We start from the raw sequence: 27,228 nt of genomic DNA, 5'->3' as shown, positions 1-27,228 counted from the left end.
GCCGGACCAAAAAGCAAAAAGCAGCTCTAGGGCCAAAAAGCAAGGCCCTGAAGTTGTAAAAGCACAAATCAAAAACTTTCGCTATTATTAATAATATTTAATAAAAAGACAAAAGCAAAGCAAAAGCATTCCTTTTTGGCAAAAAGCAAGGCTTCCCCAAGTATAAAAGAAGCATGAGCCACTCTTAAGCATCAAGTTGAAGAAGAACCTCTTCATCGCGTTGCCATCTTCGGTCAAGCGTGTGGAGATTATCTTCATCATCATCATCTATGAACCAAATCATGGAGTTTTTCATCGCTACCCGCTGATTTCAGAGTGCCTCCAACAACTGCAGTGCCACGCCACCATCCTTCCGTGTGACTGTACAGATCCGTACAGCTGTACGGACAGAATTTCAAAAACCCTAAAACTGCTCAAAAAACCCCTAAAAATTGCTTTTTTGAGGTTTTTATCGCCCGAAACCATTAAAACAAGTTTTATATCAATTTTCTTACCAGAAAGAGCTTCTCTAAGGTTTTCATCATCGACAAGGCTATAGGAATTGTGGAGATTATTCATGGAATGAGCGAGTGGATTTAGAGCTTGCACATGGAATTTGGGCATAGAGCTTGGACATGGAAGCTTGAACTTGAGCATAGACATGAAGAACCTGGACATAGAGCTTGGGCATGAAGCTTGGACATGAACATGGAAAACAGAGCTTAGACAAGGAGCTTGGATTTTGGACGGGGATTTGGACATGGACTTGGATTTGGATTCATTGGACTTGGGATCCATTGGATTTGGATATTGGATTTGGTACTAGCCCGGTGAGAGATACTTGTGGGTCATCCCCGTGATGTGCTCGACATCAGAGATCTTGTGCGTCGACATCGACATCAACTTGGATATCCTACATCGGCATATTTATTTATTTTGTATTCATTGATCGTATTGATCCTGGCGAGCGTATCCATGGATTGTTCCTAAAAGGGGGCGGGGCCTATTCCCCGCTCAATGTGGTGTACTGTGCAAGATCCCCATTCCCTTTTCTCTCTCCCCTCTCTTTATATTTTTATCTCTTGGACATGTGGTTGAGTAGGTCACTGCACGCCCATTGGGCTTACAGTGGTATCAGACCAGGATTTCTCTTGAAGAAACTTTCTTGGGCTTAACATAGCCATGTCGAGAGTAGAGGGAGACCAAGGGCCTCATGAAGGGAACAACCATGAGGTTGATACAGAAATTCTTGATAGGAACCATGGTCATCAGAAGAGTACCATGACTTTCAGTAGTTTAGACGATTTCTCAAAGACGAAGAAGTCCTAGCTTGGAGAGCCAGGAAGAAAAAGGACCAAAGAAGGGCTCAAATGTTTGAAGATTTCATCAAGGATCGAGCCACCGAAGCCGAAGGAGTTGAAGCTGCTAAAGCCTATCTTCGGGCCAAAGGAGTCACCATTGCAGGAGTATCTAGAGCTACCCGCTCTATTTATCATGGAGGAGACCCTTTTGAAGCATTGAGACTTTATGCTAGCAAAGGACCAGTGTTGGATATTCTAGACCTTTTTTTGTGGTTGAACATGATGAGATTGCATTGGAGCAGTCTTGAATTAACCAGGCCATGTTGTGGCCGATGAATGTCAAAGCCAACAAGGAAGTAGATGCATTATCTCGGAGAGCCTTGAGCCATGAGGTTTCTATGGGTTACCATATGGATTTCACTTTGATGAAGGATCCTTATGCTACCAAAGAGAATTTTGAAGATGTTTTGGAACAGATTGTAGAATACAGATTTGGTGACTTTTTATGTCATCAAGAAGGGTTTTGTTATGATACAAACCCAGGTCATGTGTAACACAAGGAATTGAGGCCAAAGTAATGGAAGTGTGCCATGCTTCTCCATACATGGGGCATAGAGACACCTTGACTACACTTCAAGCATTGGCCTAGTATGAGAAAGACATTGAGCTTTATGATTCGAGAACGTTTGTTTTGTTAGAAGGTCAAGTTTGATCGACAAACACCAGCAGGATTATTGCACCCATTGAATCATCTATGGGAGAATATTGCTATGGATTTTATCTTTGGATTACCAAAGTCAGGGAATGATGGTATATGGCCCTTTCAACATACCAAGAAGATCAACCATGTATGTCATCAGTTCGACCTTTCAGATCATTGGAAGATATATAATGTTTTCCGTGACACTTTATTGAAACCATGTACAAGTTATCCCCAGAGGAACTTGTTTTGAAGAATCCACTAGGGGTGAAAGAGCAAGAACAGATTGTGTTTCATTATGTGAGAAAAGGAGGAAAGACAGTGGTCAAAAAGTTCCTCTTGGAATTCAAGAGTTATTCGCTGTTGGACATGAAATGGATGCGAGAGGAGTACTTCTAGGAGTATCCAAATATGCTTCGAGCTTATGAGCATTGAGCAAGTGGTTGGTCGAAATGTATTCGAAGTACAGATATGGACGTCTTGCGATCAAGACAGATTCAAGAGGGAGGGATCATATCTCTAGCCCTCTTCACTGTATATATATTGGAGTGGAATTGATTATTATTCTGCTTATAATGGTTATTTGGACATACTCTAGTTTGGGTGGCAACGATGCCCGTTAGCCCAAGGAGCAAGATTTATATATAGGAGGTAATGATGCCAGATGGCCCAGATGATTGTATTGGATTTCACAATCCGGCGGTCATTGCGACCAGATGGCCCAGATGACTGTATTGGATTCCGCAGTCGGGCAGTCATTGCGACCACATGGCCGAGATGATTGTATTGGATTTTGCAGTTGGACGCTCATTGCGACGAGATGGCCCAAATGACTGTATTGGATTTCATAGTCAGGCAGTCAATGTGACCAGATGGCCCAGATGACTATTGATGAACTCGCGGGCGGTCCTAGTGGCCAGATGGCTCAACACGGTTTCGATGAAAGGAGGATCATTACTTGTGCATACTGATGTATGTCTGAATTTCTATGACTGTGTGTGCTATTTTTGATGCGTGGACAATGCTTGGATTTATGGCATGTGATAGTCCACTGGGCTCCAGATTACCTGGCCACTACCTGGAACACCCAATAGACGCAAATGATGCATACTTGTTTATTGGCTAGCTTGTGTCTAGTTTTTGCAGGAGGTAACTATGCATTTATTTTATCTAACACATGTGAAGATGTACCATCAAGAACAAGGACATTGGTCAAAGAAAAGACATTGAGATATTGCCAGATAAGCATATGACACCACAGATATGGGGAAAGACCAGATGCACAAGCTCACCAGATGGGGCTAGTATCTTCAAACATATGGAAGTACTTCATGTACTTGGAACACACGGATATACATGGAACATATGGATGTGCTTGGAACACTTGCAGTCCGCAGTTGAGGACAACTGCGATGTAAGAAGAGGAAAATGTAACTATTTGGCCCTCCTAGCTCTATTTCACATAATGAAATCCATGCCCGGACACCAGTCAAGTGGAAGAAGACATGGGGACACGGTCCATACGGATTGATTAAGAAAAAGTACCATTCTTGATCAAAAAGCATGAAAAAGCAAAAAGTCAAACAGGGTTGACCACGAGCCAAGGGCACCATTAGAAAGAGGAGACTAAGCCGGACTAAAAAGCTAAAATCCGCTTTCTCAAAAAGCAGCTCTAGGGCCAAAAAGCAAGGCTTTGAAGTTGTAAAAGCACAAATCAAGAACTTTGGCTGTTAATAATAATATTTAATAAAAAGACAAAAGCAAAGCAAAAGCTTTACTTTTTTTTGGCAAAAAGCAAGGCTTCCCCAAGTATAAAAGAAGCATGAGCCACTCTTGAGCATCAAGTTGAAGAAGAACCTCTTCATCGCGTTGCCATCTTCGTTCAAGCGTGGAGATTATCTTCATCATCATCATCTATGAACCAAATCATGGAGTTTTTCATCGCTACCCGCTGATTTCAGAGCGTCTCCAACAACTGCAGTGCCACATCACCATCTTTCCGTGCGACTGTATGGATCCATACAACTGTACGGATAGAAATTTCAAAAACCCTAAAAACTGCTAGTTGGAGGTTTTTATTGCATTAAAACAAGTTTTATATCAGTTTTCTTGCCAGAAAGAGCATCGACAAGGCTATAGGAATTGTGGAGATTATTCATGGGATGAGCGAGTGGATTTAGAGCTTGGACATGGAATTTGGGCATAAGAGCTTGGACATGGAAGCTTGAACTTGAGCATAGAAATGAAGAACTTGGACATAGAGCTTGGGCATGAAGCTTGGACATGAACATGGAACACGGAGCTTAGACAAGGAGCTTGGATTTTGGATGGGGATTTGGACTTGGACTTGGACTTGGATTTGGATTCATTGGACTTGGGATCCATTGGATTTGGATATTGGATCTGGTACTAGCCCGGTGAGAGATACTTGTGGGTCATCCCTGTGGTGTGCTCGACATCAGAGATCTTGTGCGTCGACATCGACTTGGATATCCTACATCGGCATATTTGTTTGTTTTGTATTCATTGATTGTATTGATCCTAGCCAGCGTGCCCGTGGATTGTTCCTGAATAAATTCTTGAAAGGGAGCGAGGCCTATTCCCCACTCAATGTGGTGTATTGTGCAAGATCCCCATTCCCTTTTCTCTCTCCCCTCTTTGTCTTTATATTTTTATCTCTTGGACACGTGGTTTGAGTCTGTCACTGCACGCCCCGCTGGGCTTAGAGTTGTGACACCAACTCCGTGTGCACTGGTTGCACCCCCGACTGTTCTGATTTTTGATGAGCCACCCAAGGTACCAACTATTCCATTGGGCACGAGCACCGTGGACTGTTTGATGGGGTATCCTACTTTCATGCAATATATCCAAAACTTTACCATCCCAACACCACCCGTTGGGACTGACCACGCCTATCTGGCATTCACAATATTGTGTCACCGTCCATCACTTACTCCTGATCCTTAGATTTCAATATTCACCCACATTGACTTTCATTGTGGCCTTCATTTGTTTACAATGACCACCTGTATTGCCACACAACCACTCTTGATCTCTCCTCGCCCCTACCAGCCCTCACTTCACAACTCACCTCTATCATTCTAACTCCGCAAAGGCCATTTTTCCTTGCACCACTTTCTCCACAGCCCAATCCCCCCTCTTGATTAACAATTTCAGAACCGATGGTATGATGATGAGTGCACACTGCAAAGCCACACGGCTTCACCTCATAAAGGAAAAGGTTTGCGGACGGATCTTGCAAGTGAAATGCACAGATCCTTCCGCCACCTTACCCATAGAAAGATGCGAGCCTTTCTTAGCGTGAAAAAGAACTATATTGTCTCTTCTTCAGTGCTGATAGCTCGGATGCCTGGCGTATCCTTGAGGAAAAGAGGCCTCACACATCCATCACTTATTTTTTCACTTGGGGGACTTATAACTGCCAACTACATGGCATCCCCAATCAGCCCTCTCAAAACCTACATTTTCCTTGTCCCACATCCACCACCCTCTTCACCATATCAAACGTTACCAAAACTCTATTAAAGCTACACAAAGGTAAATCTAGGGATCATGAAGACCTCCGAATGGGGCAGTTTGCACACACATGTAATTAAACAGAGACAGAGGACCACAGGCCAGGCAGTATTTAAGAAGAACTACTCGACACTAGACCGCATCTTTACCCTCAAAGCTATCACTAAGGAGGCCAAGTCACGCAGACAACAGATCTACTATTGCTTTGTGGACTTCTGCATGGCTTTTGATTCGGTTTCCAGAGCATGCCTCTTGGACGACTTGCAAGAGCTCCACTTTCCGCCAGAGCTGATGTGGGGTGTGATGACATCATATGATCAGTGTCTGGTAGGGTTTGGGCACCAAATGCCTATCAGTGAGATCTTTAGCGCCATCAGAATCAAGCCAAGATGCCCTCTATCTTTACACTGTTTGGATTGTCCATTGATGAGAACTACACTGTTGACAGATTGGGGGCACAGGTTCTCGGATAGATCAAACAATGTTGCCTATCCTCTTATATGCAGATATTATATCCTCATATCAGATTTAGCAGAGGGGTTGCAGAGACACATCAATGCACTTCAACGTTTTGTAAATTGTGATAGGAGGATCCTCATAGTAATTCTTGGTGAAACCAAGATCGTGCTTTATAACACTTACCATCAGGTTGCACCTGCAACCTGATGGGAAGCATGATGGGAAGTGTTATAAAGCAGGTGATGATATTGAGATCAACTGCCCAGGTCCACGTTGCCAGAGGCTACGCCACCCAAGCCCAACTCACTTCAAGGAGCCGAGGCCAGCTATTTGACACATTGGTGAGACCTGTTGTAATGCTGGTGATTCATCTTTTTGGGCATGTAGTCAACATTTGGATCAGCCTAGTACACCTCACGTGGAGGACAATAAGACAGTAAGCATGATGTTCATTGTAAAAAACATTGAGTCTCTCTTCTCCTCCTCTCTACTTCTCTGTCTTATTAAGCTTTTGACAAAAGCATGGGAAAAGCAAGGCAGCACATATTTAAAGCCAAGGTGAGGGCGTATTATGCACACATATATCAAGGAAACAACTTGCCACATGCACTCTGCACTGTGGTGTATGGTGACAAACGGGCTCATCATCATCAGTGCAACATTGTAACAATATTAGTTCCATTCAGGATGATATTTGTCATACGCCGTGACCCCATTGTAATCCTCACTCCAAGCACGAGCTACGTAGGTCAGTCTCAGCCATAGCAAGTCAGTCAGTTAGTCTAAGTCCCTTAACCCACTTAAAGAGACGCGTTCATGCATATACGGTCAGTAGAAACCTTAGGGTTTGCATCAGAAAGCATTTTGCACATTGCACATTGCACATCATTCATCCATTGCATCTAGACCATGGCAAACACCCCAGATATCATCTAGTATTTATCAGGGTATTTACTAGGATTTTTTTGGTATTTTTCCCATCATTTTCAGCATTTTACACATCATTTAGCATTTATGGTGGACATGAGCAGTCGGCCAGCTCAGTAGCCAGCCGACTGGCTCATGGTGTCCATATAAAAAGAGTACTTGCATATTCAGCCATTCATTCATCATATTCAGCAAAGGAGCATTCAAGCGCTTGTCATCCTCAGCACTAGAAGCATAAGCGATTGCAGTTTCAGCCATCTTCTCTCAGCATTTTCCTCCTACAGCAATAGGCGCATCAACGCATGAGCATTCAGCCATCTTGCATCAGCAAAACACATCAGTTCAGCATTCAGCCTACAGTCCACCTTGCGTTTTCTGCATCCATACAGTTTTCAGCATTCATCATCTCATCGTTTTGTTCCAGCCACTTGGTGAAGGTAAAACGTAGCATTCATATCATATTCATTTTCAATATTCATATTCAGTCTAGAACAATCCCAAATAGCCCCTCTCTCAACCTCAGCTTTGCATTCCCTTCTCATTCCATTGGGAAGAGTGCATAGGCTCAAGATTGGACATCTTTGGTGCTTCTACAGCAGTGTCCAGTTCAGCCCAACACTTGGTCTTTAGAGGTCTTGCGTTTGGCTTATCGTCCGTCACACCATCAGTCTCTTTAAAGATAATAAAGCAAATACTATCTCGGTAACGGGATAGAGGGCCCTTCAGTGGGTAATTCGGGACCCCATACGGTGTACAGTTCTCATCTCTCTCTCTCTCATATCTCTTTAAAGTTTGAAGTCTTAAAGTGGATTGCTAAACTCGCGAAACTCAAGATACAGAAGACAGTGTGAGCATTTGTGTGATAGGATCCTCCAATACGAATACTTCCGCTGCATGTTACATTGGTATCAGATTCAGCTTGTCCACACACACCGTATCCTAGCGTGAGGGCATCCTTGGATGGTCAAATTGGGTTCCGGCACGACCACCGACTTCAGCATCATGTCTACAGAGAAGAGTACCCATCAGCCGGAAGAAGTCTCCCCCGAAGGAGACCTTGCTCTTCCGACTACAGCAGACACCATAGCTCTTCACATGTTCAAGCCTGTAAGATTTGTCAAAAAGTAAAGGTTCCACATACAAAGAAGACTGGTTTTACTTCAACCTTTGCCTATCCCCGACGGACCTTTCATCGACATATCTATGGACTTTGTAGGGCCTCTACCAGCATCCATTGGATCCCGTAACACTCAGTGTTTCACCATTGTGGATCGCTTCAGTAAATTCTGCATGCTCATCCCATGCAAGCATACGGCCACAGGCGAAGGACGTAGCCCGTCTATTTCTCAAGCATTGGTACCCAATTTGTGGTTTGCCTAGCACCATTACATCAGATAGAGATTCCAAGTTTACCTCGCATTTCTGGAGGACATTATCCAAAAACTTCGCAACTAAGTTGTAGTTGTCTAGTGCATTCCATCCGCAGACAGACGGCCAAATAGAAATATATAACCAGTTGGCCTTTGATGTTCTCAAGTCATATTGTCATGACCAGCAGTCCAAATGGGAACATTATCTTCCATTGGTCCAAGCTATCTTGAACGATACTCATTTATCTAGTGTTGGACGGACTCCATATGAAGCAGATTGGTGTCTCCATCTCTAAAGGCTAATAAAACCACAGAAGCATTTTTCGAGATCATTGAGTCAGTCAAGGACCGCTTGATCAAAGCACAGGAAGCATATAGCAGACAGGCAAATAAGTCTAGACGAGATGTCCACTTCAAGGAAGGGGATTGGGTCTATCTGCGCATCATGAAACAAAGATTGAAACAAGTGGGTAAACGTTGTCCCAAGCTTTCATTCCGTAGTTTTGGACCTTTCCCAAATAGTCAAAAAGTTAAGTGATGTCTCCATGAAGTTGAAATTGCCTAACACTTGGACGATGCATGATGTTTTCCATGTTTCTTGGCTAAAACCATATGTTGGACTAGAAGTGTTTGATATTTCAGATGAACAGCAGCCAAACGTGGTAGACGAAGCCGAAGTCATCGAGTCCGAGCAGATCCTTTTTCATCGTTGGAAGCATGGTTCCGGTCGACGGATACATAAGCTCTATACGAAATTCCGAGATCGAGGCACCCACGAAGCCGTATGACTAGACGAGGAGTTCTTTCAAGAGTACCCCCAGTTGTTGGCGGACTACTTGGAAGCCATGAACCGGCCGCCAAGCTAAGGAGAAGGGAATGTCACATGCACTCTGCACTGTAGTGCATGGTGACAAACTGGCTCATCATCATCAGTGCAACATTGTAACAATATTAGTTCCATTCAGGATGATATTTGTCGTACGCCGTGACCCCATTGTAATCCTCACTCCAGGCACGAGCTACGTAGGTCAGTCTCAGCCATAGCAAGTCACTCAGTCAATCTAAGTCCCTTAACCCACTTAAAGAGACGCGTTCATGCATATACGGTCAGTAGAAACCTTAGGGTTTGCATCAAAAAGCATTCTGCACATTGCACATCATTCATCCATTGCATCTAGACCATGGCAAACACCCCAGATATCATCTAGTATTTATTAGGATATTTACTAGGATCTTTTTGGTATTTTTCTCATCATTTTCAGCATTTTACACATCATTTAGGCATTTATGGTGGACATGAGCAGTCGGCCAGCTCAGTAGCCAACCAACTGGCTTATGGTGTCCATATAAATAGAGTACTTGCATATTCAGCCATTCATTCATCATATTCAGCAAAGGAGCATTCAAGCGCTTGTCATCCTCAGCACTAGAAGCATAAGCGATTGCAGTTTCAACCATCTTCTCTCAGCATTTTCCTCCTACAGCAATAGGCACATCAACGCATGAGCATTCAGCCATCTTGCATTAGCAGAACGCATCAATTCAGCATTCAGCCTACAGTCCACCTTGCGTTTTCTGCATCCATAAAGTTTTCAACATTCATCATCTCATCGTTTTGCTCTAGCCACTTGGTGAAGGTAAAACGCAGCATTCATATTCATTTTCAGTATTCATATTTAGTCTAGAACAGTCCCAAACAGCCCCTCTCTCAGCCTCATATTTGAAGACTCCACATACAATGTGGATTACGGGAGAGTTTGTGACACTTCTCTTTGGACTACTTACGTGCGGCGGAAGGATCTAAAAACGGTATCTTGTTTGATTGTATTCATTGCTTGTAGTATGGACTTGGAATAGTCAGGTGCAGACTGGTGGTGAACCCCGAGCACCCGAGATTTGTATTTGAAGCAGACTCCTTTTGGTAATATAAACTAAAGCAAGGGTCAGCCATCCTTGGCCCCTAGTGTGGAGTACCGTGCACATATTTCAGTTGTTCTTGAATGTGTTGCTTTTAGTGATCTTAATCTTGTTTATGGTTAATTGATTTCAAGATACAATCTGCTCTATTACATTTGTATCAAAGCATGGTTCCCAAGAAATGGTTCAAGGCTTGGAATCCTTTGACTGGACTTGATAAGATCATTATGACCAGCCATGTGACTTGTAGAGCAGCATGATCAAGACAGAAGCTACCGACTTTGACGCCTTGCTGCGTGAGTTGGCGAAGCTTAGGACTTTGAGGGATAATCCAGATGTACAGATAGTCTTGGAATCCAAGGCTAAGCCTGTTGCACAAGATGTGACATTGGAAGCTATTGCCAACAAGATGGGTGTTGAAAACCCCGTGGGCGTGCACTTTTGAGGATGGCTCGGATACTAAGCCGGGGGAAATGTCAAGGACTTGGGCTGTCTAGACAGCAGTATGATGAGTACATACATGATGGAAAGTGTTTCAGGTGTAGGAGCGAGGATCATGTGGCTGCCAAATATCCAGAGAATATTGAGGATGCAAAGGCCTAAATACCAGTTGAGAGCTATGATTAGGTTTGTACTTATTTTCTATTGTTTCATAGCGTTAAGTCAATGGACCAGTTTTGGCATGTATCATTCCTTGGTGAATGAGCTCTTGGGCTTGATATTTGCCAGAGAGTGGATATGTATGAAATTGCCATGCACATCATGAGGTTTATCCACAAGTTTGGGAGGAAAACTTACCATCTCAATGGCCAGATAAAGCGAGATTTGGGAAAGCTTGCTATGGAACTTTGCTTTGGAGGAGCAGAGCTGGACTGGAGGAGGAGACTAGTAAAGAGCAGAATGAATGTGGTCCCCAGCGAAACCTGTCACCCCAAGCACCCTGGATAAGGACCTGACTATGAGAGGCCAAGTAGAGGGCGGAGACACCTCGGATCCAAGTGATGGGAAAGCCCATCCTGCACATAATCCCCTCGAGAAAGCCCCAATCCACCCTGTTGCAAGCTTTCTCGAAATCCATAAGGAGAACCTTTAAGTCCCAGTGACGTACACGGGCCATGGCGATCACCTCCCAGAAGGTGAAGATGTTATCCAGGATGCTCCTATCCTACATGAAGCATGTCTGCATGCCATGGATCAGATCTAGGAGGTGGGGCTGTAGTCAACAGCTGATGGTTTTGGCTAGAATTTTGTAGGTTTTTCCCAAGAGGTTGATAGGTCACCACTGGTGAATCTCCAACCTATCGCCTCCCTCCTTGGGGATCAAGTGAATCAAGCCCTCTGCCAATCTCTTTGGTATAGATCCAGAAATCATGATCACATTTAAGGCCGCTCGAAAGCCGAACTTCATCAAATCCCAATGAGGAAGAAGTAAGGGAACCGCAAGCCCATCCTCACCTGAGCACTTGCCCCTTCAGTACAGTTTGGACTCCCCTTTTCTCCGGCTGTCTCACAAGGATACCAACCGGGTTATCCGGTTAGATCTTCTCAACCTCTACACACGTTGCACATGGATCACACCTCCGGAGCTCCCCACGGAGATGCACTTCTACAAAGATCACTTCCTCACACTCACTGAGGATGGATTCATCCAGTAGCCGGGCTACTTGAGTGTTCACATGTCCCATGCCATGCGGATTGCGATTGGCCAGATACGGGTTTCATCCCACCACCTCAGAGTGGAGACAGGTAGAGCTAAGCGCATCTTCAGAGCCAGGAAGCTCATATAGAGACCCAAAGAGGAGAGGATTTGCCGACTATGCCACATAGAGGTTGAGACGGAGGACCATTACATATGCCGCTGCCCAATATACTATGAGATCCGTAGGAGGTTTCACTGTCTATTTTGTGAGGGATTCGGTCCACTCTCCAGGATCATTGACTTCCAGCACTAGCGTTGCCTGGGCCTCTTCCTGCTTGAGGTCCGCAGACACAGGGACACCTTCTTGAGAGAGCCTCGGCCCTAGCCACCCCGCCCCCTCCCTCGCCAGCCAACCATCACCAGTTTCTTCCGAACCCAGGAGGTGGAGGACACCGACATAGTGGATCTTGTGGACCCTCCACGAGCTGCTCTGGACCTACCTCGCTCGAGAGGAGTTACCTCGGACCGAGCCTCTGCACTGCAACGTGCCCGACGGCCTCACCCCCCCCCCCCCCCGTCGGCCACGATCACGTCATCAGCTCTACATCCAGGACATGCTCCACCGCCATCAAGCTACCTTTCCACGTGACATAGCTGAGGGAGACCTCTCGGCCATACTCATTAGCCCCATGCTTGACATTTTGGAGAGTGGTATACCATCTACTCGGAGCTGATGTTGCTCTGATGTTTCTATGTTCTTAGTATTCCATGATGAGTTTCCATGGACAGTTTTGTATCACCCCAGTGAGATAGCTATGTTTATGTTTTCTTTTTGTTTTATTTTCCATTCCATGATGAGATATGTCATGGACATTATTGTATCACTTTGGTCTCATAGGCCCATTGGGTCTTTAGTAGACGCTTAATATATCTTTCTTTCTACGAGGAGCAAAGGGCATTCAACAAGAAAGACAATCATACAAGCTATATAGCACAGGGAGATAGAAGTGAGAGAAGGAGAGATGAGTTGGGGTTTCATAGATCTATGCAAGCATGCTAGCTACACACACATGTGATGCATTACAAAGATCAAAGAGGCCTGGTCTGCCATAGTGAGATGCCTGGTCGGACGAGCCCAATGCCTCGCAATGATGCTCTGAATCCTCCGATGTAGGCACCGTCTCCGATGTGAGGATCCGCGAACCCTCGGGCGTCTAGATCTGCCCAACTGGATAGCTCTCTCAACTAGAGTCCCACGGGGTGCCCACTGCTGGGCTGTCGGCTATGTGTCCTCCCGGGTAGTCCCTCTAAAGAAGTCAGTAATCTGTCTCTGTGTGGACTCCCTGCCAGTCGGGCGTCTGCTCTTGATAATGGACTCTCTAAGCCTGCGGATCTCCAGGAGATAAAAACCCAAGCATCGCTGATCACAATAGTCCATGACTCTAGCCAGTGGTCCAAATCCCTCTCTGAAAAGGCAATGGGAGTGCCCTCGAATCTCATAATATGCTGTGTAGCGACAGATGTAGTGCTCCTCCGTCTCTGGCTCTATCCAACAAATCTGACAAATCCTGTCCCTTGGAGGTATGCCTCTAAATCTGCCTGTCTCTATCTCTAACTGATGTGAAGAGGTGTGGAAGTGCCCAATGGCGCACCTCAGGTCTAAGTATAAAGCCATCCTCAATGGTGCGGAGAAGATGGTCTCTATAGAAAGCCATCTTCGTCCCCAACTCCTGTGAGGGCTCTAGCCATGTCCTCCTAGTGTCCAACTAAATTGTGACATGTGAGAGCTTATGACCGTAGTAATCACAACCTTAGTCTACACTTAACTGCACTTAATGATGTTTAAGAGACAGACAGATAGGTGTCAATGCAATGCAGCTATATTAGATGAATGAATGATGTTACAATGAGATCCAAATGGATCTGTACTGCTGAATATGCTGCCTATATGCTGAATATACTGAATGATGAATGAACTGCTGATCTGATGATGAAACGCAGATGCGTTTGCAGATCTGATGGCTGGACTGAATGCGTTTGCTGAATGCTTGATGCTGATGATGATGCGTTTGCTGGAAATGCTGCTCCCAAGGCTTCCTGGAGGACATGCGTTGGAGAACACACTGCTGAACTGATATGCGATGATGTTCTCAGCCCTTCTGGAGTAGAAACGCTGCGGGACTGAGTGCTGAATGCTGAATGATGGACTTGGTATTGCTGAATGGAGAGGCGCCTGCATATATATGCAAACATGCTGTTGGTCGGCCAGCATAAGGGCTGTCGGCCAGATGCCATGTCCACAAAATGCTGTCGGCTGCCCCATAAATGCCAGAAAAATACCTATAAAATTGCATAAATGCCAGAATAAAATACCTGATAAAATCCTGATGATGCTAATGATGCTAAATGATGCCATGTCACTGTACACCTGACTGGTGTGCACGTGACATTCCCCGCTGCTAAACTGTTGCTGGGTGATAAACCTGGCAACCTTCGACTCCTCTGTGATCCTTCTCCTCCGAACCACTGCCCCCTTCTGTCTTCTGCTGGGACTGAGGCCGTCTGCAAGAGTGAAATCCTTTGAGCCAAGACTCCATGTACTGCGGGAACTGAATGGCAAATACCTTAGTCACCCCTAACATGCTTGTGGAAACCTTTCACCTACCATCTCCGTCGTACCTGAAGCTCTGAACCTCCTGAGGCGATGTTGGAGCAAACTTCCGTCTTTTGTGGAAGAGAAACCCCCTGCTGCTGCCAGTTGAAGTCCAAAACTTATGTCCTCCTTTGATGATGGATGTCTTTCTTCCCTGAGAGTTCATGGGTAACATGTATGCAGGACTGACTGCTAAGATGACTGCTATGCAAGCCATGTGCAACCCTATATGCTGTGCAAAATGTGGGCCCAGTGAACACCACTCCAAGATATGTGTATGAGTCAACATACTCCACTGTCTCCTGCCCATATGTGAATAGGCGCTGATCTCCAAACCCACTGAGCTGTAGTGTTAAACACCATAACCTTGGTCTTACCAAGGTTAACTGAGAGCCGACTGTCCTGTGCATAAGCATGTAAAGTATCCAAGTGCCTCTGCATACCCTCTGGTGAGTCTGCTATAAGCACAATATCATCAGCATATAAGAGCAGGGGTATCCAAGTGCCAGCCAACTGGGTTCCTCTGTCCCCTCGTGTCCCAATATAATCAGAGATCTCATCAATGTATAGTCCAAATAGAGTCGGAGAGAGCGGGCAGCCCTGTTTCACCCCTATAGTGGAGTGTACTGGTTGGGAGAGACCCTCTGAAGTCCGCACCTGCCCAACTACTGTCTCATAAAGTGCCATAATACCCCAAATGAGCTCACATGGAACCCCCAAGTCTTGCAGCCTGCGCATCAGTCTAGCTCTGGGCATTGTGTCAAAGGCCTTGCGGAAATTCACAAAGCCACAGTAGATCCTCCTCCCATGTGCTCTGCCCTCCTCAATGATAGCCCTGAGGGTAAAGATATGATCCAAAGTAGAGAATCTCCTCCTGAAACCGGCCTGTTCCTGAGCTCGGACCCCTTGTCTCTCTGCCCATCTGCTCAACTCCTGCTCAAGAATAGAGGCATATAGCTTGGCCAGAGAGAAACTTAATGCTCTAGAGAGAGATGATTGCATGACCCAATGTAGATTGATTGATATGTTCTGAAGTACACCGAGTACATTTATAGGTTGCAAACTTTATCTTTTGACTCACATACACATATAAGCATATGACACATGTCATACACTTATCATATCCAGTTATAAGAGTGTGTTCACAACTTCACACCTAAGAAGGTGTTCACACACACATATACATGAATAAGGTTACACACATACAAATGAACACATAACTCTCTGGGGGCAGTATACACATGGATACACACACACGAGACTCCGAAATACCTAAAAGCATCCCCGGTCCTGGAGACCCAAACCCTCTACCCAACAGCTCTAGATTTGGGACTTGCTTCAGCAAGAGAGAGAGGCACCCAACCCTACAAGTAGTAGACATCAAGGCCAGATATTCGGTCCATGACGAGGACCACATATTACAAGTTCGGACGTATGAGGCTCTTCTGCTGCCCAATATATTGTACTTCAGGCATCCCCGGTCCTAGAGACCCAAACCCTCTAGATTTGGGACTTGCTTCAGCAATAGACAGAGGCACCCCCACAAGTAGTAGAACTCGAGGCCAGATACTTAGTCCGTGAGTGACGAGGACCACATATTATGAACTCGGACACATGAGGCTCTTCTGCTGCCCGGTATATTACTTCAGGGCTTATTTGGCCCTGTATTTTTGTTTCGGCAAGACTAGTCTTTCTTTTTTCATGTTGTCTTGACTTCCAGTTTACTCATGGATCACATGTAACAACTTCATATAGAAGTACTTGGTTTTAGTAGTATATGCCCACACGTTGTCTGTCATCCCTCTTGCTTGAGGTTGTTTATGCTACATCTCTTTTATTCTCTTTGTCTTTGAGGAGACCTCTCACTTATATATGTAGCTCTTTGTTATAATGTGTTGTGTTGTGTGTGTGTGTGTGTGTGTGATTAGGGGAAATATGGACTCTCATTTTTGCCCCTTAAGGATTTCCACACCTCCTCTCTCTAGAAAAATGGGCTCATGGTGAAATTTTTGCAAATCAAATCAAAAGTTGGGGGAGATTGCACATTTGGAATCTACTCATCGAGACCTTTTGGGTCTTCATCTCTCTCTCTCAACAGGACAAATCACTCCACACCAAACACAAGACGTTCCAATGCCTACCCCGTCATAAAAAATGGTCATTTTTTGTGAAGTACAAGGATGACTTCTATCGATCCTTTTTGAGTGACAATAGTACAAAAGCTTGGTGGAAAATTCCTGAACACAGGCATCCCACCCCCATCATTGATCTGACCATTTGGCATGTTGGACATGCCCAAAAGCTCTACCACCCCCCCAGTCCCACTCCCACTCATATGTCACACATCCCTCGCCCCACCTCCACCACCCTCTTTACCATACAAAATGTTACTAAGGCCATTCATAAACTCCAGCATGGGAAATCCAAGGACCACAAGGACTTACTAGCTGAGCATCACTCATGCTTGACACTATGGCCCCCTTCTTGTGATACTCTAATATGTTTAACATAGCTCTTTGCCATGGCTTGCCACCATCATGCTCTAGTAACACCATTGTACCCATCCATAAGGCCGGGGACCCATTAGATCCAAAAAAATGTTGCACCATCATGATTGGCCACACATTGGCCAAACTCTACGGATCAGTGCTTAAGTCAAAGGCCAGCGCCTTTGGAAAGGGACATGGGCACACTGCTAGGGGACAGGCAGGTTCTAGAAGACCTACTCTACCTGCTGTTATGTATGGGGCTTTCTTTTGGAGACCAAACCTCAGGGCGGATGACTGGAGGAGGATACAGATTGCAGGTCATGACATTCGATTCAGAGTAAGACCTCAATACCCCACCCCTTTATTATTGCAGAGTTTGGAGCAGCCCCCTTGGTAGTTAATGCCCTCTTCCAAACAGTGACTTTCATATACCCCATCTACACCCTGGACCATAGTGGTTGAGTACTTTAGGTACGGTGCAGTATGGTACGTGTACGGTGCGAGTACGTAAAATATGCATCAAGATAAGTACTTTAAGTACGTTCACGTTTTTTACTATGTATGTATGTATGTATATAAAATAAGAAATATCTAGCATCCATACAAAAATAGCATGAAAGACAATGGTAATATTGAAATGAAAACTAATCTATTAACTACTGAGCAATGACCACTGACTAAAATAATTAAAAAACGGGCCAAATAAGTGTTGTACATTGAACCTCATATTCGGTACGAAGACCTTATCCGTACGAGGTACGGCACGTATGGAGTGGTACGGAACGTACTGAGGGTACTCATTGGATGAGTACGGATACGGAATACAACTATGCCCTGGATAGAGCCAGGTTCCCCAACCAAGCATTAGAGTCATCTAGGCAACTAGCCAAGACATGTTAGGGTTTGTTATATGCCAGGGTCACACAATGGATCCTCTCACACGGGCTTCATAAAGATCGCCTTCCCCATTCAACTACAGCTTGGACGCACCTCTATTACCTCTCACACAACAAGACATCAACCAACTCATTTGCGCCGACCTCTTCAGGCTAAAGACCCACATTACATGGCTGGACTCACTGCAGCTTCCTGCAAAGATGCAGTTCTATCGGGACTGGCCAGATCAGAGTCTCATCACATTGCCTACGGGTGGAGACCAAGCGTGCCAAGGGCATTGCCAGGAAGGACAGGATCTGCTGACTGTTCACTAGAGCTCAAGACGGAAAAGCACTAGCTTTTCAGATGCCCAGTGTACTATGAGATACACGGAAGGTTTCATTTCCCCTTCAGGGAGGGATTTGGCCAACTGTCTCGGGTCATAGATTTACCAGACCAGCCATGCCTGGGACTCTACCTGTTGGAGCTGCATCACCACAGAGATCAGCTATGCAGAGAGGCACAGATGCAAACCCACACACCTCACAGCCCCCCCCATCACGAGTTTCTTTCATCCGACCGAGGATGGAGGCCCCCACCGACAACCACGAAAGAGCTCTGACCCAGAGGCCCCTACTCGACAGACTAGGAAGTGCACACTAACAGCCCAAGTGCCACAAGCGCCACCCCACCTCCCAGGCATCTCCTTAAACAGAGCGATCCAGGTGTAGGGAGCTAGACGCTCGAGACCCACTGCTCTGAGGAGATGCTCCGCCCGCCAGCTTCAGATATGAGGGATCCTCCAGAAATACAGGAGTGCCCCTCCGCAGGCAGGACAACAAGAGCCTTTACAGTCATAGATATCGAGGATCCACTTTGATCCCCTTACACTAAATCATTGTAGCACTGGTGTATGTACCACCAGCACTTACATGGCTGTTTTTTCTTTCAACTCTAGTTGTGTTCCCCCCCCACCCCCCCCCCCCCCCATGATTCAGTCACTTCATGGACACATTGTAACATGACCAATAGACCCTATGGTCTTTTGCATACATTGAAAGAACTCTCTCTTTAAAACAATTACCGCACCTGTAGCTGTGGAAGAGCACGATCACACTGAAATTGATAGAAAGAATTGCGTAGAAGCGCCTCCGGGTCACTCTCCTCACACCGCATCTGGTTGAGTAACATGTTGTAACTCAGATGGAAAGCACTGTGACACACAATAATAGTATATGAATAAACATGCTATGAAAATTTGAGCAGCTACAAACTATCTCTGTTTGCATTTTAAAGAAAGAAAACTGCATAGAATAGCATATAGCCATCTGCAAGGAAAAGTCCAATCCACTGAAAAAAAACTTGATCAAAACGGCTTCCAGCCTGTCAGGGAGGCAAAAGAAATATAAAGAAAAAACTCATGAGCACAGAAAATTCTTACACCACCCAAAATAGTATGTTGTTGCCAAAGAGGGCACTAAGTTGCAAGCATACTTATTATACTTCAACCAGATGAAAGTTTGATAAGTATGAAAACGTTTAAAATGGTAGGACCCACCAATCATACTTGTGTAATCATTCATACATGCTTCATTCTAATACCTGTTGGTCCACTTTCTTGCTAAACAGTAGTCTCTAAACATGTTTTAAACCCTTTTAAATCCTCATCGAGTTCAAACATTTAATGTTTAAGAGTAGAAGATTGACAGGTTGACTTGTAGCAAGCTGTACAAGACATGTTATAAACAAAGGCTCCCAGTGGCCAGTGCATCATTTTTTCAAGAGTTTACATACATTTTGATGAACAATCATACAATATTCTCCAGACATCTTAATTTTCATGCATTGGTCAGCAGTGTACTCAAAGTCAAGGACACTGGCATTCAGAAAAGCTCAGTGAAAGCTCAAATCTAGGGGAACCCATCTCCAAACGTATTGAAAACAACTAAGGACTCACACAACCGTACAAGATGGATCAAAAAGAATCAGTGAGGGCACACATGGATCACAGATCTATAAGTGAACACAGAGAGAGTTTACCATCTAAACCATCAAGGGTCTTCAACGCCGAGTCTTGAATGACTGACCTTCTCTAATCCTTCCCTCAAGCAAGAGTAAAATAACCGTTTCTGACTCAAGACCTTCTCATAATCATTGTAAACTTTCTTGTTTACCAATCAACAATCCAAACCCACATGGAAAAGCAAAGCAAACAAGCATCATTTCCACATGCTATGGTACCTGTTTAAAGGATCAGGTGATCCTTTGACCATCATCTTGGCAACTGCTGGCTCAAGTTTCTCATCCAGCATAAGGATGCATATGCCACGATCATCAAGCCCTCGCCGTCCAGCACGTCCACTCATCTGGATATATTCTCCACTAGTAATCCAACGGAACTTATCCCCATCAAACTTACGTACATTTGTAAAGACAACTGTCTTTGCAGGCATATTGAGGCCGATGCTGAAAGTTTCTGTTGCAAACAGGCACTAAAACGACAAGGAAAAGACTGCCAAGTTTAGAGAAGACTCATAAAATCTTGAGACAAGTAAATGTGATTTTAAAACAAACAACTATAATGACAGCATACCTTGATAAGACCTTCTTGGAAGAGAATCTCAATCACTTCTTTGAGAATTGGAAGCAATCCAGAATGATGCACACCAATTCCTCGCTTCAGCAATGGTAAAAGATGGCCCACCTAGCGATAGGAATAAAAGACGCCATACTCACTATAAACTTTCAAGTCCTTATGTGATTTTAGAAGATGCTTATGTGCTAATGCTTCATATTCTCATTCCAAAAAAAGTCATTCCAAAAGCATAAAAATTTCAACTTTCAAGGCCTAATTGCATGGAGACAGAACCAGTAGACATGGCTAAAGATGGAATGGATCAGAATTGGAGCAAAGATGCATGATCTAGATTTCGATGCGCCTCCAGAAGACCATCTCCCCCCGTTTAAGTGTAGTCTCGACTCTCCATTCTTAAACCTCTCATGGCATGACATCACCCGAATCATCAGTTGGATCTACTGCAACTTTACATACATCAGACATAGGTGTCTCATTCGTCCGAGCGCGACATGAAAACCCAATTTTACAGTGACTACTTTTTGGGAGTCTCCGAGGATGGTTTCATTGTGATTCCGAGATACATACAGATCCATATGTCACATGCCATGCGTATCGTGATTGACCAACTCAAGGTGTCTTCTCACCACCTCCGAGTCGATAGTGGCAGAGCTAATGATACCCCACACAAGGATCGGATATGCAGAGTATGCACCACACGACACGTGGAAGATGAGGTGCACTACATGCTTAGCTCCCCGGCCTACTATGAGATATGGGGGAGATTCCACTGCCTCTTCCGTGGGGGGTTTGGTCCACTTGCACTGGTGATGGAATTTGATGATCAGATATGCTTGGGCATGTACTTACTCCACCTCAGACGTCATAGGGATGCATACTGAGAGGCAAATACCACATGATACTTCCTAGAGGGTCATTACAGATTTCTTCAGTCGGCATGCATCCTCCCACCGCCCACACTAGTGGCCCATTCATGCGCCCTAGAGGGGTCCTCAGTGATAGAGCTCAATCTATTTTGCCGGCCAGCTGTCATGTGCACATATGGACATGTCTAACCTCCAGGCTAACTGCTGTTTTGGGCAGCCGATAAACAGTATATTTAGGACACTAGCAAGGCTCAGGATTATGCAAAACAAGCCCTATTAGGTCGGGACAGCAGTCAGGAAGTCCAGATGACGTTTATTGGTGGATTTTGACCTTGCTGCTGCTGGCCAACAGCAAGTTGGCCAGTTTAAGGGCATGTGAAGAGCCTACATAAGGGCTAGGCCAGGATGTAGAAGGTCATCTGACCGTGCAGGTCAAGAATCAGATCTTAGGTACCCTTTTGGAAGGCCAAAGGCCACTTGCGGAAGGCTTGAAATTGATAGGAAATGGATATTTACACCCGGCTTGTGTATACAACTCACACACCCCACAGCCAACAATTTGTACAAGGGTGCACATCCACCGTCAACGAGGATCGAACCCAGGACCCCTAGGATAACACTCCTCCCCTTCTACCAACTGAGCTACTGCTGGAAATACAGCTCTCTTCTCTCTCTATCTTTGTTGGTGTCTTGCATCTATGTTCCTGTTCAGCATACTTTGGGCTAAAAGAAGGTACACAAAGCTTCAGCCTTCCATGCATGTGACATTGGTATCAAAGCATCAGGCTTAGCAAAGCTAAGTACTGAAGGTGTCCCAAGAAGGGGCACAGATCCAAGGAGAGTAACACAGCTAAGGTGCAAATCCCATGGGGCTGGTCAGTGTCACCAAAACCCGAAGGAATGGCAAACCTAAGGGTCGGAATTCATTTGGGGCACACCAGGGAAGGCTCTCGAGAAAACGGTTCCAAGGGGGGTGGAGCATAGATGCCACGAACAACCTCAAGAAGGAGATCATTGTAATGTTCAAAGACAGGGCATGAAGGCAAGGAGACAAAGTGGAACAAATGCAAAGATCCCAACACCAGATTTGGAGTGGAATTAGAGACATGGCAGGGTTTTTAGTGAAGGTTGCCAAGAAGGAAGGATGACAAGTCTGGCAGCCCAAAATATTCTAGAAAGAGATAATACAATTCTGAAATATTTTTGGATAAGTATTTTCTTCTAGTCAATAGAAAGAGATCCCCTGAAACAGAAGTTTAAAAACAGTTTTCTAATATGCATTAGAAATTAATTGAATATGTGCATTACACACTTTAGTCTAAGGGTACCCATTTTCAGAAAATTATGGATTAAGGTCCAAAGAGTGTTCTAAAGAGCCAATGAGGTTAATCCAAGTGTTGGAATAAGAAAAATGCAAGAATTAAAAAAAATCCACCAAAAATTAGTAAATTCTCACATAAGATAAAGAGTTGACTAGTACAGACACTTAATAGTTAAAAAATAAGGATTTATTAGCAAAAAAATAAAATTTTGACACCTCAAGAGGGTTAGTGGAGCTCATGAAGAAGGTGCCTAGAATCTCCATCATTACTCCAATTTTTAAATCAAAAAATGAGATTTTTCATCTCTCCTCTCCTCTTTCAAACTAGATCAGAAAAGTGGACCTAACTGGTCCAAAACTTGTCCAAATTGGATCAAACTGAAACTGAAAGCCTCTAGATTCTAGTTGGACTTGGTTGGTGGCCTCCCTCACCTATAAATAGACACTTATTCCTTTGTATTTTCATCTTAGAGTAATTCTATGCTAGTGTAATTTTTAATTTACTGTATTTTCCTCTCCCCTCTTCATTGGCCCTCCATTGTAAAGCTTTAGTGCCTCACTAAACCTTTTTTTCTCTTGAAGATTACCCTTTTGTCTTGGTGGCCAAGCCTTTTCTTTGAGAGCTACACAACTTTTGCAAGGTAAAGAATCAAGCAAACCAAGGGTAAGCGTAAAACAATGATGTTTACTCTCTTTTTTGTGTTAATCTTCTTCCTAACCTCCCTCATGCTTGGAAAGCATTTTATTTTATGGGTTTTCTCTTAAAACCATGCTTTTCTTGATTTATGATGAATTAATGTTTATGTTTAAGTTTAGATTTATGCATAAACTAATTTTTCTATTAAAAGTGTAATTTTGAAACATTCTCAATTCATAGAAAATACGAAAAAGTTATGACAAAATTTTATTATTAGAAAATGAAAGTTTATGTATAGTAAATTTTATTCTAAAAGTGTAATTTTAAGCATTCTCATTTCATAGAAAATGCGAGAAAACTATGGTAAAATTTTATGATTAGAAAATGAAGGTTTATTCATAAATTAAATCTTATGCTAAAAGAGGAACTTTGAGTATTCTTATTTTATAGAAAATGTGAGAAAACTATGACAGAATTTTTATCATTAAAAAATAAATTTCTCCATAATAAATTTTATATTAAAAGTGGAGTTTAGAGCATTATTCATTTACCAGAAAAATAAACAAGGTTATATATAAATTTTTATAGAGAATTATCGAAAGAATTATAAATATAATTCATTTAGATAAAAATGAATTAACATGTGTGCATAAATATTTTATGCTAAAAGAGAAATTTTCATGATATTTTATTTTGAAAAAATAGAGAAAAGAATGTGAAAATATTCATGAGGTGCATCAAGAAAACATAGATGAATTTTAAAAGCCTCTCGGACCATCATAAATCTCCTCAAGTGCCTCAGGCGACACCAAGCGGCCCAACCATGCTCTAAGACGAGGCAACAACAGAATACGCCCAGTAAAGAAGAAGATAGCAGCACGATCATAAAAATCTGCTAGCTGTTGTAGCAACAAAGGAGTCTCCATGCATACATCAGTCACACCACCATTATCTACTGCAGCCATTTGCACGCTATTTGCCTTCACATATTCTTGTAAAAGCTCACCAGAGATCTGCAGCCATTTGCACGCTATTTGCCTTCACATATTCTTGCAAAAGCTCACCAGAGATCTGCAGCAAGCATGCAAACTCCGGAGAAGGTACCTGAGAACTTTCCTCTGCATTCTCTCCAACATTCACCGGAGTGTAGCTTGCATCAACATCAAGCCTTTGACGTTTTTGTTGCTCCGAGGCATCTAAAGCATAACCCACATTCTTCTCGATCATCTCCTCAATAAGATCCATGTTAAGGCTATTGGCAGCCATGTCACCAACAGCAGCAGCCGGGTCATCCAAATCCATGTACAAAAGCAAAGAAAACCCGTTCTCTCAAACCCTAATTCAGCACCTGAAAACCCTAATTCAGCACTTGCAAACCCTAAATCAGTAGCTGCAAACCCTAAATCAGCACCTTCATAGATCAATCCGCATTTTGGTCTCTCTCTCTCTCTCTCTCTCTCTCTCTCTCTCTCTCTCTCACACACACACACACACACACCTTCGTGTAGCACTCTCTCTCCCCTCTACAGTCGCATATTTTCCTCTCTCTCTCTCTCTCTCTCTCTCTCTCTCTCTCTCTCATAGGTCGAGTTTGTCTTTTTTTTTTTAATGGACATCCAGAAGACATTGATAGTTGTACATTGATTTGTCTCATAGGTCGAGTTCGGCCTCTAGTAGATGTTAATACAGCTTTCTTTCTTTCTTTCTTTCTCAAAGGAGCATTACATATGTCGTTGCCCAATCTACTATGAAATCTCCAGGAGAATTCACTGTCTATTCCATAAGGAATTTGCCCCAGTCTCTAGGATCATTGACTTCCCAGACCAGCGTTCCCTAGGGCTCTGCCTACTCGAGCTCCGCAGACACAAGGACACATGAGAGAGCTTCGACCCCAACCACCCCAACCCCTGTCACATGCACTCTGCACTCAGTGAATGGTGACAAGATGGCTCATCATCAGAAGTGCAGCAGTTGTACAATTTTAGAACCCAATAGGATGATATTTGTCGTACGCCGTGACCCCATTGTACATCCTCAGTCAAGGATAAGTCAGGCACGAGCTACGTAGGTCATTCCTCAGCCTTAGCGGGTCAGTCAGTCAGTCAAGTCCCTTAACCCACTTGGAGAGAATCATTCATGCATGTAGAGTCAGTAGAAGCCTTAGGGTTTGCATCAGAAAGCACTCTGCATCCTGCATAATATGCATGCATATGCCTGTGCATCATTTAGAACATCCCAGAAGCCTTAGGGAATTTACTAGGATTTATCTGGTATTTTTTCCATATTTAATAGTTTTATTTAGCATTATTTGCATTATTGGGCATTTATAAATATAAACTTTATTAAATGACCAACCTCTAGTTAGTATAAATAGGCTTGCATAGAGCTAGTTTTTCATTCAGTCTTCATTGTGCTAAGAGCTCTTCTCCTCAGCCATAGGAGCATCCTTGCTTTCAGCCCTAGACTAATCTAGCCCTTGGAGCTCATAAGCTTGCTTCTCCAGCCCTTGAGAACCCCTTGCTTCAGTCAGCCCTAGGCGCCTGCTATCAGCCTCCTATCAGCCTGTTTTCAGCATCAAAGCAGCCCTGATTCAGTCCACTACAGTCTCTAATTCAGCATACTGTCAAGCCTCAGTTCAACGCCAGCAATCAGCCTGCAGCCAGCCTGCGTTTTCTGTCCAGCAGCAGTACATTCATGCGTTTCAGTCCAGCAACAGAGTACCTCTGCGTTTTCTGTCCAGCAGTCTCAGAACCTCTGCGTTTCAGTCCATCAGCTTCCCTACAGGTCTGCGTTTCTGTCCACTGCAGTTTCCAGCCCTGAATCAACAGTTTGCATCAGCATCCAGCCTTCTGTGCATCATCCATACATGCAGCAGTCATCTAGTGAAGGTAACACAGCATTCATAAGTGTTTTCAGCATTCTAACATAGTGTAGAACAGTCCACCTTCTTCTTCTCTCAGCCTCAGGTGTGCAGCCCTTCCTCATGCCCTTGGGAAGAGTGCATAGGCTCAAGATCAGGTCATCGAGGTGTTTCTACAGCAGTGTACAGATTAGCCACTCTCCGATCCTCCGAGATCTTGCGTTTGGCTTATCTACAGTCCACAGTCATTCTCCCTAAAGAAATAAAGCAAATACTATCTCGTTATTGGGATAGGGGGCCCTTTAGTGGGTAATTCGGGACCCAATCTGGTGTACAGTTCTCATATCTCTCTCTCTCAACTCTTTAATGTTTGAAGTATTAAAGTGGATTGCTAAACTCACGAAACTCAAGATACAGAAGACGGTGTGAGCATTTGTGTGACAGGATCTTCCAATATGCAGCAGTTGTACAGTTTTAGAACCCAATAGGATGATATTTGTCGTACGCCGTGACCCCATTGTACATCCTCAGTCCAGGATAAGTCAGGCACGAGCTACGTAGGTCATTCCTCAGCCTTAGTGGGTCAGTCAGTCAGTCAAGTCCCTTAACCCACTTGGAGAGAATCATTCATGCATGTAGAGTCAGTAGAAGCCTTAGGGTTTGCATCAGAAAGCACTCTGCATCCTGCATAATATGCATGCATATGCCTGTGCATCATTTAGAACATCCCAGAAGCCTTAGGGAATTTACTAGGATTTATCTGGTATTTTTTCCATATTTAATAGTATTTATTTAGCATTATTTGCATTATTGGGCATTTATAAATATAAACTTTATTAAATGACCAACCTCCAGTTAGTATAAATAGGCTTGCATAGAGCTAGTTTTTCATTCAGTCTTCATTGTGCTAAGAGCTCTTCTCCTCAGCCCTAGGAGCATCCTTGCTTTCAGCCCTAGACTAATCCAGCCCTTGGAGCTCATAAGCTTGCTTCTCCAGCCCTTGAGAACCCCTTGCTTCAGTCAGCCCTAGGCGCTTGCTATCAGCCTCCAATCAGCCTGTTTTCCGCATCAAAGCAGCCCTGATTCAGTCCACTACAGTCT

At 44.1% G+C, this 27,228-nt stretch overlaps 1 protein-coding gene across 2 annotated transcripts in view; it reads right to left on the bottom strand.

The window, feature by feature from the left end:
• MTR4 (RNA helicase, ATP-dependent, SK12/DOB1 protein) overlaps nt 1-27,228 on the bottom strand; it is a 72,342-nt gene that overhangs the window by 5,720 nt on the left and 39,394 nt on the right. For both annotated transcript variants that reach the window (XM_086812184.1, XM_086812185.1), the window contains exons 6-8: nt 20,441-20,551; nt 20,089-20,339; nt 18,937-19,060 (exon numbers count right to left, since the gene is read on the bottom strand). In XM_086812184.1, the coding sequence (XP_086668310.1) occupies nt 18,937-19,060; nt 20,089-20,339; nt 20,441-20,551 (486 nt within the window). The remainder of the gene's footprint in view (nt 1-18,936; nt 19,061-20,088; nt 20,340-20,440; nt 20,552-27,228) is intronic.

Source organism: Cibotium barometz, chromosome 18 (genome assembly GCF_041138505.1).
Source record: "Cibotium barometz isolate CiBa-2024 chromosome 18, ASM4113850v1, whole genome shotgun sequence".
NCBI lineage: Eukaryota > Viridiplantae > Streptophyta > Polypodiopsida > Cyatheales > Cibotiaceae > Cibotium > Cibotium barometz.
This window is presented reverse-complemented; position numbering and strand designations above follow the sequence as displayed.